Genomic DNA, 16,033 nt, shown 5'->3' with positions numbered 1-16,033 from the left:
CTTTCACGGCTGAAGAGTGACGCCATCAGGACGCTTTGCCGATTCATCGGCTTGGAATAAATTGAATCCTCTGCTGCTGGGTACTCAGGTTGTAGCGAAGCTCCGCTCGATTATGTCGTCGACGCGAGTGTCTCTAGCGTGCGTTCTCCACCCGAAATTGCCAGAGCACAAGGGCAGGGGTGTCCGTATCGGCCAGCCGCCTCTGTCGGCAGATTCACTCGTAAGCCATTTGGGTAAGGACGGCGAGGCGAGGGTCTGTGACAGTATGGAGAACCTGTGGGTCTAAGCAAAGTACCGCGGGTCAAAGTTTGGAACTCCCATTTGGAAATCCCCAACTTTAGGGATGCCGGTTACTGGGAAAGGAGCCATTACTTTTGAGGTTGAGGCTCCCTCGAAGTATGGTCGGCGTAGACTTCTCCGCAATGGAACTGTCCCAGAAAGTTTTCTGTTTCTATTTTGCTTCTTTGTGTTCCCGAGGGGACACTTGCCTAGATGAAACAGCTGAACTATTGTATCAGGAAGCAAGACCGTCATTAAACTCAGGAACCCTGCCTTGCCTCCGGGGCGATGGAATGATGACGATCTCGGAGAACTTCGGCCATCAGCTCGCTTGAAGCAGCAGTGAAGGACAGGAAAGTTGGTAGACTCGATCTAGGTGGCCGATAGGATAGCGGGGCCATCAAAACTTATCTTCTTTTTTTGTGGTTAGGAGAGGGATAAAAAGAAGAAGCTCGTCGAGGAGGAAAGTATAGAGGAAAAAAAAAAAACCATAAGTACGATAAGGTACATGATGCTGTTTATTTTTTGAAGCGAGTGCATTCATGAATGCGTATATGTGATGCCTTATCTATCTAGTTCCCGGCATATTGACGAGCGTAATGATGCTTTGTCTTCTGCATACTGACGTGCGCAGGGATGTTTTGTCTTCGCCATACTGACGAGCGTAATGATGCTTTGTCTTCGGCATACTGTGAGGTGGTGTATAATGATGCAGCGTCTTGGTCTGGAAATGAAGCAGTTGACCAGGTGTTGTTTTCGATTCAGTGGGAGACTGTTACAAAACAACAAGTGTAGGGCCTTGTCTGATCATGACTTTAGGATTCTGTAGTCATCAGTTATCTTGTGTGAACAACGTTCCAAGATTAGTAAGGGTTAATCTTAGATTAGTCGCATATCAGACTACGTGGCTATGTATACAGTGTGATATAATCAATTCTATCTCATATCCCTTTTCAGATTCTCGTTTTCTTCAGGTTGGTATAAATCACTCAGGGTCTTAAGGGGGGATATAGCCAAGAACGCCAGTGTCCTTGAAATTCATGTGTGGGGGCAGATGGAAAGACTCCTATTTTCGTTTTACTGATGGTCGGTCTCCGTGGGCACTGCCAACGCTTGGATCTGCAGCCATCAGTATGTCAGGCGGAATTTAGTGTGCGTGGGAGCGGGACTTGTGCTGGAAGAATCAGACTTCCAAGTACGTTAGTAGATGACTTAGGTGGTCGGTTGCAGTGTTGACTGTGATTGGTTTGTTCGTGATGTTAAATGCTGATCGGTTGGTATGTCTGTCAAAGGTGGCGACATATTCTCTAATGTGAAGATATGTGGGGTCCGTAATGTGACTTGATTGCTGTTAATCTAACTAGCGAGGTAGCGCCAGGGACAGACGAAGATGGCACACACGTGTTCTCACTGATTCTCTAGTTGTCATGTGTGATGCGCCGAAACCACAGCCCCCCATCCACAACCAGGCCACACAGACCTTTCCATGGTTTACCCTGGACGTTTCACAAGCCCTGGTTCAGTCCATTGACAGCACGTTCATCCTAGTATACCACATCATTCCTTCGAGTATATATATATATATATATATATATATATATATATATATATATATATATATATATATATATATATATATATATATATTGGAAAGGATCACAATTTTGCGCGTGATCAAGTACATTCCCCTGAGTCCACGGGAAAAATGAAACACGTGTTTCATTTTCCCCGTGGACTCATAGAAAAAAAAAAAGAATATATATATATATATATATATATATATATATATATATATATATATATATATAATATATATACACATATATATATATATATATATATATATATATATATATATATATATACATCTATATATTCATATACATTAATGTACCCTCTTACGAGGCGAGGCTGCGCTACAACCGCTAAAATGGTACAGATGGACTCCTTGAAAATGAAAAGTTCTTCGATGAGACTGTAATCTCAATGACTCAGCCATGCCAAAGGTGAGTTTTCACTCGCAGTATTGCCCCATGCGGACGGGGCCAGGTTACAACCATATACATACATGCATACATACTTCTAGGAGCCCAATCTATCTTTATGAGGCTCCTGCAGTGCTTCTGCAGCGCTTAGTAAGCTGGCCGCGTCCGCTGATCGGGATTAAAAGGTTATAAACTGTGGTGATGTTGTGAGAGCGTCTAGGCGCGGCAAGTGCAGAAGGAATGAGGAGTAAGTGTTCGGTGTCTCCGTTGTGGTCTTAGGATATGATGGAATGGTGCGTTTGTAGTGTTGTAGGTTTGGGTGATGTACGAAGCGTGGACGGCAAAGTGAGACTCGTACAACTCATTCCTAAGAAAAGTAACCGTTGCCCGTTATAACCCTCCAAGGCTTCGTTGTATTGACCTGAAATCTATTTCCAAAGTCTTTAAATCTCTCTACAGCTCCCGAATCCTTAAGCTTCTTAAATATCGGATCACCAGTGCAGATTTCTAAGGGCGAGATAAACCGGTGGTTTCCTTTCATATGATACTTATGTCTGGTTATCCTTTCTGAGAGACTTTGAGGAATCCTATGTTATAGTCTTTGATATCACAGAAGCCTTTGACAAGATGTGGCACACGGGTTCGATCTCAGGCTCTCCTTTTTTTCATCAGGTTTTTCTCATCCACTCTGTTCTTTTATGTCCAAATTCCTCTCTGGTTCGTGTATTTCCTCAGTGATGAAGTATCCTCTCCATCTTTCCTTTTCTTTTGCTGCTGTTAAGTCGTGTTAAGGCCAGACCACCTCGCTTGGAGCATGAGGTCCAGGTGCTTTGTGTGTGTCTATGTAACTCTTTCCCTATCAAATGTAGAGTGTGGTCCTCAGGACTCAGTCCTGATACTATTGTTCCCCCTCGTTGTCATCATCGACTTCATCGAAAATCTCATTCATTCATACTCGGACGATTCAGTATTGTACTGCTCCATTTTTCAAGGCCACTCCATCTCCTGCTTTGTTTCACCTCGTTACACTTTCCTCTGAGAACTGAATTTGGACAGGAGTTCCCAGTAGGGCAGAAGTAACCTAACTAAGTTTAACGCCTACATAATTCAGTTTCCTTTCCCTTTACGTTACCCAAACTTCCTTCAACTGTTTAACCTTCTTTGATGGCTCCCTAGTCTCGCCCACCCAACACACCACACGTACTTGGTATGGCTGTTATCTTATCCCTACACTACTCACGTTTCTGCTCATGAGGAATTTAGAATTCTTCTTTTCTAAACGATTGCTTCGATTATACCAGCAGCAGCTTTATAGGACAGGAGAGTTTTACAGTGAGGATTTTCTGAAATATGCTGTAAGATATGATGCTTTATCACCCTAATTTGTTGTTCCATTACCCTCAAAACCTTGGGTCGACCTATACACGAGGCATATCATAAATTAATGATTTCTTGGTCAAAATTCAAGAATCGACCTATACACGAGGTAGACTTATAGACGACTATGTAGGGTATATTTACTCATAGAAGCCTCTACTCTATTCACACAGATCTGATAGCTGGGTGGACACAAATCTTAGCTGGTATTGTCATATTCTGTAAAAAAAAAAAAGAAAAGAGGCAAGAGAATAAGAATATGAACACTATTTCAACGTACGGTGATATCAAAGGCTGCCTAGGTAGAGCCGATGCAAAGGCATAGCCTCTACGACTAGGGCTCTGAGCCTGAATGAATATATTCTCAGAAATAAATAGTAGTTTTGCTGAAATGTGATGCATTTCAATACAAAATAGGAAAACATGACGGAAACAAAAGACTTTACCTAACCTTCCAATGTTCAAGCGATGTTATTCGGTTTTTGATGGCTTTCGGTGAAATGAAAATACCGTTATATTACAATGATATACTATTCATACTGTGCTCGATATAATAAACTCAAGAATATGTAATATTTTTGCTTAAATGACGTACGTATTACAGTGGAAAGCGGGATAGAATCATAACGAAAACAATCGACTTTCGCTTTCTTTCATCATTGTAAAGATTTTACCTGTAATCGCTTTTCGAATAATTCTAATTAAGGAAGATAATTGTTGTATTACAATAATTTTTATCCTAACTGACTCGAATGAATACTTCAATAGAAATATACAATATATTTGTTGAAACTACTCGCGTTTCAGTGTAAAATGCCGTAATAGCAAATGGTAAACAATTTGCCTTCGGCGCTCGGTGATTCAGGCTCACCGCGAACCTTAGTTTATACAACTGCTCTCGCATATGGGGCGATTTGTATACTCACTTCGGTAGATTCTAAAGCACTTCGACCTATCGACTCTCCAAGCCTGATCACCAGACTTGACCCATTCTTCTTACGCAGCACTACTGGTTTTCTTTCCCTCTTCTGTAAGTATTACTTCTCTTTCTGCTCCCGAGAATGGGCTGCTTGCGTGCCTCCGGTATTACAGAGACCAGACATTACCTGACGAATTGCTGCGTTGCCTCAATACTTTGTGGCGAAGTGGATAATTCCATGGTAGGTCGTTGTAAGGTCTGTTTCTTTCCCTACACCATTAAGTTTTATAAACCAGTAGGACGACCTAACCATTTATCAGAGAGAGATTTATCACCTATAAAAACAGTACGATTCTTCGCCTTTTTTTCATTCTCTCTGTTATGTTTCCATAGCATCATTATTTTAGCCCTCGCTTTTATGAGAGCTTTCGTCCTAATTGGAGACGTCGAAAAAAAGAATATACATGTATAACAAATATTTTCCTTTGAAAATACAGTGTAAAAATGCTCACACAACTGAGGAAACCTCGAGCCAAAGGACCCATGAGCAGGTTTCAAACGTATTTAGTTCGAGTGCAAGGAAAGCATCGTCACAAATTCACAGCTCATGTAGTCTGTTGATAACGGCAAAGGCAATCACTATTCATGTAGGTTATGGGGATAGTGTGAACGTTCGTTCGTTTGATCTCAGCGCTTATTCTACACCGTAGCCGATGCCATTGCCACCAAACACGCTCTTCACGGAACCATTACCACGAGGAAAGGTTTTATTTAACTCTTTGGCATTACCACATTTTTACAAATTTTGTTTCACTACTTTAGAAATCAACGAACTTTACAAGTACAATACGATTTCCTCTGACTTTGTCAATGTTACTCGCAAGACTTTGTAATTGTTGTGATTCTGTCCTGATTTAGCTAACTGCTCCGGTCTTCACCAATACACAGCATTTACCATCTGTTGTCGGTCTGACTACCTGTTTCAGCCTCGCTGCCACCAATAACAAGACCGTAGTCTGGGCGGTGATAGTCGAGCTGAACGAATCGGCGCAATGTTGTTGGACGAAACAGACGCATGTTATATGAGTTCACCAACTGTGTTATCTACCCTATCAATTCCTATGTGCATTTGAGGCTTCATGAAGGTACTAATTGATTTCTCAGAGGTTCAAGATTAATTCCAATATCTAATCGTAACTTTGGGGATGTCCATGTCATTCATACGTATACTGATATCACACAGAATGAATAGATCTACAGGTGATCGATGATAAGTTACAGAGGGTTAAGAATTTCATATACGTGGAACGCATTTTCAGAGGTGTATAAAGAGGGGCTGAGGTCCTGGAGATAGAGTTGTACGACAGGCAAGCTTGAGACACAGTGAGAGGACTTAATGTCTCAATGAGAGCTGAAAGGCATGTCCGAGTCTGTCATGAAGCGTTTGGTCACGTATGGGAGTACAGCATGGATGTGCATGAAGAATGTAAACGCGAGGATGAATTGTGAAATAGGATAGAGTTCATAATGTCTGAATGTGAAATAGGGTTAAGTAACAGAGTGAGGAACGATAATGTAAGGATGTAAATGGGAGGGTTTGATCAGGAGATGGAGAGAGATCTTACATGAATAAATGGTCGTGACGGATGATGGACGAGTGTCCAAGAAAGTGAACGTGGATGAAGTGAGGGGGATGAACAGGCAGATGGAAATATGCAAGACTGAAGAAGTGGTGATGTATAGATAGGAGCGAGGCCACAGGCGTACGTGTCGACGCGATCGGAACCACAATTGTAAACACAGCCTCTCTCTCTCTCTCTCTCTCTCTCTCTCTCTCTCTCTCTCTCTCTCTCTCTCTCTCTCTCTTTCTAACCCCTTCCCCTCCCATCCCCTCATAGTGCATCATTTCACCAAGATTTTCTCTTCAAAACTCTCTTTACGTGACAACCCCTTTCCTCCCTCCTATCAGTTCCCTCCCTGTCATCCACCCACACATGCCCGCACCCTCCCATGGGTGTTGTAGGTGTGGATGTGATGGCACAGGGGGGTGTGGGTGCGTGTGCCTGTGACCCAGCACCATGCCCACACGAGTCATGAGCGTGATGGGTCATTCTCACACCGTCCCAACCTTCTCTAATTTTCGTAATTTCTTCCTCTGTCTAACGACTCAATCAGCGTGTGATCAGCAGGACCGTCGTGTCGTTACACCCATCAAGTCATGACGCAGACGGTGTCGTTTACGCTGATGGCCCCGCGCCCTGGCCTCTGTACACCATTTTGCTCTTGTGGTTTATGGTAGCCCTCGCCAGGAAATGCCACATTTTGGCCCATTATGCCATTAAGCAGACTGTGTTTGTGTCTAGATGATGCTGGGAGAGGAGAAGGGTACATTCCGTGTACCATTCTTATGGCTGTATTATTTCCTGTTAATGTTACTGTGAACAAAATCCCTTCCACTGGTCTAGGTTATTAAGTGTGTGACCTTAATGCGGCGCTCGTCTAATATGGATACACAACACCACTCTACTCCAATCTCCAGCGGCCCTCCTGCTTCAACGAACGTTTTACTTCAGCGCGCACCTGCTTTAGCGAATCATACCTTACTTTAGAAATCGCCTTCCCTTGGTGGATGTCTGACGACAGGAATCACCTTGCTTCAGCGTGTGCCTCACTCTAGAGACCGCCTTATTCCTGTCAAAACTTCATTTCTGGTACCACCTCATTCCCTGAAGTAACTCACTTCAGTAACTACCTTGTTCCACTGAAAGTAGTTCAGTGTCCGTCTTGCTTCGGTGGAGACCTCACGTCAGCTCCCGCGGGACTCTAGCAAAGATCATAGTTTAACAACCACTTAGTTTTGCCTAACGTCGTCTTATAACATCCATTACGTTTTAACACCCACCGTGTTCGCTAGCACGCAAATTACCTTCTTCCAGCGGACTGTTATCTAACGACCGCCTTAACTGAACGAGCGATTCATTGGCTCAGCGTCAATGCAGCAAATACTTCGCCTCAGCAACCATATTCTTCAAGTAACAGCCACGTTATTGAAGTGATTACTACACTCCATCGTCCAATGTCTGTGTTATTTCAGAAGCTGCCTGACGCCAGCATTTCATCGCTCAGCGATCGACCTGATCTCAGCGATCATCTGATCCCAGCGAATCACCTTCGCTATCACCTGACTCCAGCAATCATCATACTCCAGCGTTCACTTGACTCCTGTTACCTCCTGACCTCAGCGATCACCTTGAGTCACCACAAGCCAACGTACCACCTCATTTAACACGATCCTCTTCACTCCAGTGACCATTGTACTAGAAGTATAGGAATCGTAGAGGATTTACGACCACTTATCCCGAATCGTGTGGTCCAGTTCCCGAGCTTCTTACAAAACCAAAGGGGTTTGGGCGGGGGTTGGAGATAGGGAGGCTCTCACTGTACCTGTGATGAGGCAAGACTTGTGACAGAGAGAGAGAGAGAGAGAGAGAGAGAGAGAGAGAGAGAGAGAGAGAGAGAGAGAGAGAGAGACATACTAGTTGGTGTTCCATTCTTGAAAAAAAAAAGAAAAATAGAAATGAGTCTCTGACTCTCCCTCTTTAATACTGAATACTATGTACTCAGGTTAAGACATCGTGTACCGTTCGTCCCCGGCTATAAGTACCGTGTACCGTCTCCCCAACAATTAGCACCATCCCTTCTCTGATGAGGCCTTTTATACCCCACTCATCTCAGTAGCCGTCGTATACCACCTCATCCGCACGATGAACCAAAAGTCCCCGTCTTTCCGACGCCACGCAACACATAACATCTATATCCTCTTATATATTTTTTGCTTCGTATCTTCCATTATTCCGGTATCTGCTTCCGAGAGCTGGCTACTATTTGTGTGCCCCCGCCATTAGCAGCACCACGTAATGCTCAGCAGGGTAAGGCAAGCCACTGCTTCCACATGATCATAATTTGGCCTTCAGCTACTCCTCATGGGTGGGTCTTTGTGACATCTACTCACTGTACAGAGATAAGCTTTGGCACTCTTCACCATCTCCTGTCTCTCCTAGTAGCTGTGCTTTGTCTTTATTATAAAATCATTGTTTTTCAATTCCCTGAAACTCTTACATTGGTTTTTTTTTTCCTCATTTCTTAAACTTCTTTCTCTTTAGCCAGCTTTTTTCTACGATTACATCGGAGGTCTGGCCTCTATAGGACTTTCGTTCGTGAACGAAGCCTCCAACATAAAGAATTGCCCATTGAATATAATGTACCATCTCTCAAACTGTGCACCATTTGCAGTCTATTTCACAGGGCCTGCTGTGTATCATCTCTCTCTCTCTCTCTCTCTCTCTCTCTCTCTCTCTCTCTCTCTCTCTCTAAGTGCCAAGTATATGTCACACTGACCGTCATATCTAGTGTCTAACACGTCAAATACAGTATGATCCCTTTCATACTAATACTAATCACCAGATGTCAGGTGTCATTTCTTCCACACTAGGCAGTGTACCCTTTTCGCATTCAGTGCCAATAATAACTTGTCCCACACTAAACCCCTTCGTACCAACTCGTCCTTTATCATTGGTCCCACTATCGGTCTACGTACAGTGCACGTTGCTGTGTCTCAACATAGTACGTAGGACATCCTCCTCCCCACATTCATGGCTCATACCATCTCTCCCCACAGTTTTGGTCGGTGTACGTACCGTGTGAGTCACAGTACCTCAACACGGTACAGCTACTGCTGGAACAGATCGACGTGGTGAAGCGGATAATTGCAGCCAGCCCCAGGGACACCGTCCTCGTCAAAACTTCGGCAGGTAAGGGAGCGTGAGGGGGATGCAGCTCAGGTACGGGAGTGAGGGAACACGTCCTGAAGGATTGGAAGGGGAATGGGTGGGAGGGGGAGGAGGAGGAGGAGGAGGAGGAGGAGGAGGAGGAGGAGGAGGAGGACAGGAGAAACTCCTCCAGGGAAGGGAGTTAGGGTAGACGACTCATCACTACAGGGTAGTGAAGGGAGATTACTCTAGCAGGGTAATGAAGGGATACCCATCACTTTGGAGAAGACGAAGACTTTATCACGAGTCAAATCTAAGGGAAAGATTCATCAGGAAGGAATTCACAGATTCTCGTCTGGCAAAGGGGAGACTCTTTGAAACCAAGGGATCACGGCACCCTGACCACTGGCCTCTTGTCGCACTCAGGGAACATGACACCCCAACATCTACAACCACCGAGGGTCCATGGTGACCTGAACAGTGACCTCTGTCTTGAGGGCTTCGATTATTGTGACCACCATTTGCGCCAAGGGTTCATACCGTCCAGACAAGTGGCTTCTCCCGCTTCATGTAAAGATCCATGGCACCCTTATGACTGGCCTTTCTCTGTCTTAAGGGATAATGGGACTATAGCCACTAGCCCTTCCTCTACTCCAGATATCTTGGAACTTGATCTCTGTCCTAGAACGAATCCAGAGAAGACCAACAGAATGATTCCATGGCTGACTCTGGGATCTAAAGTGAATCTCTTTGGAAAAAAAAAAAAGACCGCAAGGAGATATGATAAAAGTTTTCAAATATTGAATAATTTCCATAACGCAAGAAATCGTTTTGCCATTAAAGAGAGAGATTCAACGACCAGAAATATTGGTATGAAAGTCAAAGTAAAGGTGATGTGATGTCAACACGGGGAAATCTCTTTTCATTTGTAGGGCAGTAAAACATGACACGAAATTACTACCAATTATTGTCAATGTATAGATGGTCGATACCTTCATATCAAGGCTCTGGACAAATAAGTTAGCGATATCTATTTGCAGTAAACACTCCCTTTATAAGATAAGGAGAAATGTATATATATATATATAATATATATATATATATATATATATATATATATATATATATATATATATATATATATATATATATATATATCTGTTATTTTCAAATACATCAACTTTCTTTCTCGGTTTCAGGTTCGATCCTCCATCTTCCAGATCCTCAGTACAAAGAAGATAGATTTCCTTTCTCTTACTTTCCTAAAAATTTCCAATGGTAGTATATCCGCCTCTCCAGACTACTCGGTGTTCCTTCTTACCGTTCCCCCGCCTGTTGTCGTGTCGGAGGGAGTGATGAGTGGGGAGGTGTCTGCTACATTACTATCCTGTCTCTGCCAAGATTATGACCTCTGGACACTACTGTTTTTCTCCAGCAGATCACCTTCGCCATGGATCATCAGGTCTCCTGTTACCCGTCCATTTCTATGTCCTCCTATGTACTTTACTTGCTCCCTAGAGGTTTAAAGGATGTTATCCACTGGCCTCTCTCTGCCTGAAGTACTGGGGTGAGTCACCTGATCCCTGGCATCTCTCTTACCCAGAGATCATTGAGGAGTTCGAGCGTGGACGTGTGGCCAGCCTGATGGGTATGGAAGGCGGCCATGGGCTGGCCAGCAGCATGGGGGTAGTGAGGGCGGTGTACGACTTGGGCGTCCGCTACGTCACCCTGACACACAAGTGCCACACACCATGGTAAGTGCCACACCTCGACTTCACATACAACCACCACAAACAGTGTTGTGATTTTGCTAATCCAACCTCAAACACAATTACCTTCTTATGTCCACTGTATTGCCCTCACACAGAGCTCCCACACAGGCTGAAAATTCCCTCGACCCTTCACATATCATTGCCATTCTGTTGAATCCATCATAACACCCTGGAACACAAGAGACTCACACCCTGTTAAGTCCAGCAAGGACGCCACACTTTAAGCCCTCTATCGCTTTTCACGGACGAGATCCACACATTCTGTTGCGTCCTGTAACGTCAGTCTTCATGATCAAGAGCCGCACTAAGTCCACCACGTCACCTTTACACACTTATCACATATTCAGGCAAGACGGAGCTAACGTCAGTTTACTTAGGCCCCGACAAACAGGAGCTATTCATCCCTCCCTGTGTTGCATGAGCCTTAGGTCGCTCCAGCTTCGTCTGTGATAATCACTTCACGTTTCAGTGTAGGTTAACTAATGGGTGGTTTTCTCCTCCCCTAGGGCGGAGTGCTCAGAACGTGGTCCTCAGCCCCCCAACACCCGCGGACTCACGCCCTACGGTAAGGTAAGTTCCACTCCTTACTTCAATCCTCCGGAGTCCTGCCGATGGGCCTCCTCTACTCCCGCCGATGGGGAGGTTCCTCCTCTACTCCCATCATTCTCTGAGACTGAGGACTACAGCTGGTGCCCGTGCCTCGTGGTTGTAGGGAAGTCTAAGCCAAAGGAGTCACTTCGTCCTTCCTAACGTATGTCAACACGTAATGCTTTCTTACTTATAAAATCCAACAAACCAACAGAGATGCTTCCGAAGCCTCTCCAAAATCCTTGCGTTTACCATCAGTTCAGGAGTTTACAAAGAGCTCCAAGTGATTCCTCTGTGCCGCAGACGATCCCAGGCCTCCGACAGACGTGGCATAGTTTCCCTCCAGACTTGCCTAATCTCCTTTATACGTGGTTGGCAACGCATTAGTGCCATAGTGCACCGCCGAACACAGACTTTCTGTTAAAACTAAGAACTTTGATGTAAACTCTTGACACAGAGCAGCTTACTGGACACTCGTGTCACAGCTGTAGTATATAAAATAGTTGCGTTCGTTCGTAAGTAATTTCTGTTATTTCTTTTTTACGTTTGAGTGGTAAATGTAAAAAATACCCTAGTGTGTGATTTAATACTGAATACTTCTTTTCATTCTTAACGTTTTCTGTGGATATATATATATATATATATATATATATATATATATATATATATATATATATATATATATATATATATACATATATATATATATATATATATATATATATATATATATATATATATATATATATATATATATATATACATACAATTTTTGATAATTCATTCATATGTGTATATATCTATGTACCTAATCCCCCTTCATCAAATCATCAATTCAGGTATAAACGTAAGATTCACATCTTTGTGTTCAGTCAAGTTTTAGGTGACGCTGGACAAGATGTGTTTGTTGGCAATACCGGAGTAGTAGCCATCCATCCAGCCAGCCAGCAGCTGTCGTCTCGCTCTGGCTTTGCTCTATATTCCCAAACTTTCGATGTTGCTGAGTGACAGCTGGGTGTACTAAGTCGCCCGGCTTCGCTGAGTTGTTGTCATGTATTCTAATGAGACGAAGGGCGTACGTGGTGAGGAGGCAGGTAGATGATGAGTGAGGTTAGACGCACGGCGCGCTGAGGAGGTGAGGGTGACAGGAGAGAGAGAGAGGGGAGGTTTGGTTTGATGAGAAGGCAACCTTCTCCAAGTGGTCAGTCGTGTGGCTGTGTGTTGGTGATCGTGCCAGTGATCTATTACAACTGTTACTTTGTCGTTAGTGTCATCAATCTCAACTGGCGTTCATCCCTTGTCCACTCGGCCCATATTGGTGGCTGTTAGTCTGTGATGGTGAGCTGCCGCTTGTGTTCTATACTGTGTAGAACTTCACAAAAACAAATGCTACTTACTGTATGAGGTTGTGTTGGGTGCACGCCGTATATAAGAATGAAGCAAGATGGACATCAAGCTGTTGGCAGGTTACGGGAGATGGTGGAGAGAGAGAGAGAGAGAGAGAGAGAGAGAGAGAGAGAGAGAGAGAGAGAGAGAGAGAGAGAGAGAGAGAGAGAGAGAGAGAGAGAGTTGTACAACAGGCAGCGAAAGATGAGAGTAGAGGCCAAGAAGAAGAATGCAAAGGGAATGATAAGAATGACTGAGTGTACAGTGAAAGAATGATAGTTATAGGAAGGAGGTGAGGGGGTGAGTATGTAAGGAAAAATGGAGGTGTGTATGAAGAGTACGAAAGAAAAAAAAGAGACGATGTTGAGGAAAGAGGAGACAAGGGATCTAAAGAATAAAGAAATAAATAAAGTACAACAAATAGGAAGAAAAGGGAGAAGATATATGTGTATTGGATATGAAAGGAGAGAGGAGAAAGATAGAGGGGAAAGAGGAGAAAACACGCAAAGAGAACAGAAGATAAAAAAAACTACGCAAAATGAGATAAAAATGAGACTGCAAAGAGGCCCTACGCTGAAAAAAAATTAGGAGGGAAAACAAACACAGAAAAACGAAAGAAGGAAACGTCTGAAGAAAATAAGTTTAGAGGAAAAACAGGAGAGTTGGAGGCTGCGAGGTCATGACATGAAAAGACAAAAAGATAATTTAACACCAAAGAAAACAGAACGTGAGAACAAAGGGTGTAGGAGCTCGAGCATATATATATATATATATATATATATATATATATATATATATATATATATATATATATATATATATATATACATATATATATAAATATATATATATATATATATATATATATATATATATATATATATATATATATATATATATATATATATATATATCATTCATACACATTCGCCATTTCCCGAAATAGCGAGGTGGCGTTAAGAACAGAGGACTCTGCCTTAAAGAGAATATCCTCACTTCGCCTCCTTCTCTGTTCCTTCTTTTGGAAAATTGAAAACGGGAGGGGAGGATTTCTAGCACCCAGCTCCCTCCCCTTTTAGTCGCCTTCTACGACACGCAGGGGATACGAGGGAAGTATTCTTTCTCCCCTATATATATATATATATATATATATATATATATATATATATATATATCCCTAAAGAAGGTTACACATATCATATAACATTATGCTTTAAGACTGTGGTAGCTACACATTATATAAAATCATAATGTTTTAAGTCTGTAGTGGCCACTGAAATACAAGCGGGGTGGGAGGAATATCGTGGGAAAGATGTAGGAGGCAGAGTATATATGACCGAAGAGATAACACACAAATATCTAGACGGAAAGCCACTGGCTGATAAGATAAGCGTACGAGTACTGACGCATCCTGGAAAAGTGAAGTTGTACGTCATGTGTGAATGAACTCAAAACATGCTCTCTATGAGGATAGAGGGAGGGAGGCAGCACAGACAAGCGTGCGTGAAAAATAGGAGGAGATTTAAGAAGCTAGCGAGAGAGGCGCTGCCAGCAGTGTGTGCGCGTGCGGAAGTGCACCAATGGAGGAAGCGCCCACAGACGGGGCGCCCGCGTAGGAGCGCCCTAGCTGGAAATCTGTGCAAGTCGTGATACGTCAAGGCTTGACGAAAAGTTAAGTCCACGAGGCCCTGCCCCTCCAAAAAAAAAAGACATGTTTGCCTTTTCACTATAGAGATCGCGACCATCAAAAGCCTACAAAAGGCTCGCGTCGGCTGGAGAGCCCGGCTAATCCAAACAACATGAACAACGGCGCTATAACTAGTTCTTCCTCGGTCCTCTTCCCCCAAACAAGACGGGCTAGGAGTATCTGGCGTTATCTTTCTCCCGGGTGAAGATGACCGTGAACATCCTCCTTGCTATTTATCTTAAGAGGGAGAAGCCTGGAGGGCAGCCTCCTTATCTTCTGCCCTGAGACTCCTTCTTCTGATGGAACGACCACGAGCGGTCGTCCTCGAGTATGTCGTCAGTGAGGACGACCAGGAGAGTGCAACCTAGTCTGTTTCTCCTAACTACGGAACCCCGTGAGCATCTTTGCATCCCATTCCCTTAAGAGGATTAGCAGGCGCTTCTTTACCTTCACCCAGAGAGAACCACTGGGATTATTCTCCTCGCCTCTTTCTTCCTGAGAGAACCACTAGGAGTACTCTCCTCACCCCCATCCACTGAGAGGACACCAGAAAAGTCTTCGTTAACTTGTTCCCCTGAGTAGCCTATCAGGATCGTCTTCCTTAGCCCCTTTCCCTTAAGAAGGTTACCGGGATAGTCTTCCTCACCCCTTTCCCCCTGAGAAAACATACAAGACCATCTTCCTTACCTCTTGAGATGATCTAAGGAGAGTCCCACTCACCTCCTACCCAGGAGTGTTTCCCTTACCCTCTTCCCCTGATATGGTGTCTTCCTTTCCTCCTTCCCCAGATATGTTGTCATGTTTCTTCCTTACCTCCTTCCCCTGATATGCTGTCCTTACCTCCTTCCCCTGATATACCGTCCTTACCTCCTTCCCCTGATATGCTGTCCTTACCTCCTTCCCTTGATATGTTGTCTTCCTTTCCTCCTTCCCCTGGAGGAATCAACAGGATCGTCTTCCTCACCTCTTTCCCCCAAAGAGGATTACTTGGATGTCCTCCTCGCCTCCTTCCTCAAAGCTTACTGAGTAAACAACAGACCTGAACACTTTAAGTCGTATTGCATTTACGAAACAACATTCATCCGTTCCTTACTTATATACACACCCAGATCTACAAATTTTACACGGCAGCTGCAGCTGATGCGAGGGACCGGTGAGGTGAGCTGTGCCGGCCGACTTTAAGACACCGTTTAATAATTTGGTTAAGAATAACTCTGGATGTGTTAAAGTTGTGTGAAGAGCAGGGCGAGGCTGTGGCCCCCGCTGGCACT

At 43.8% G+C, this 16,033-nt stretch overlaps 1 protein-coding gene across 3 annotated transcripts in view; it reads left to right on the top strand.

Moving 5' to 3' along the window:
* Positions 1-16,033, top strand: part of LOC139754126 (dipeptidase 1-like) — a 206,172-nt gene that overhangs the window by 124,971 nt on the left and 65,168 nt on the right. For all 3 annotated transcript variants that reach the window (XM_071671241.1, XM_071671240.1, XM_071671242.1), the window contains 3 exons: positions 9,239-9,371; positions 10,933-11,083; positions 11,608-11,671. In XM_071671241.1, the coding sequence (XP_071527342.1) occupies positions 9,239-9,371; positions 10,933-11,083; positions 11,608-11,671 (348 nt within the window). The remainder of the gene's footprint in view (positions 1-9,238; positions 9,372-10,932; positions 11,084-11,607; positions 11,672-16,033) is intronic.

The sequence above is a fragment of the Panulirus ornatus genome, chromosome 16 (genome assembly GCF_036320965.1).
Source record: "Panulirus ornatus isolate Po-2019 chromosome 16, ASM3632096v1, whole genome shotgun sequence".
Classification (NCBI taxonomy): Eukaryota; Metazoa; Arthropoda; class Malacostraca; order Decapoda; family Palinuridae; genus Panulirus; species Panulirus ornatus.
Note: the sequence above shows the minus strand (reverse complement) of the source record. Positions and strands in the feature narration are given on the sequence as shown.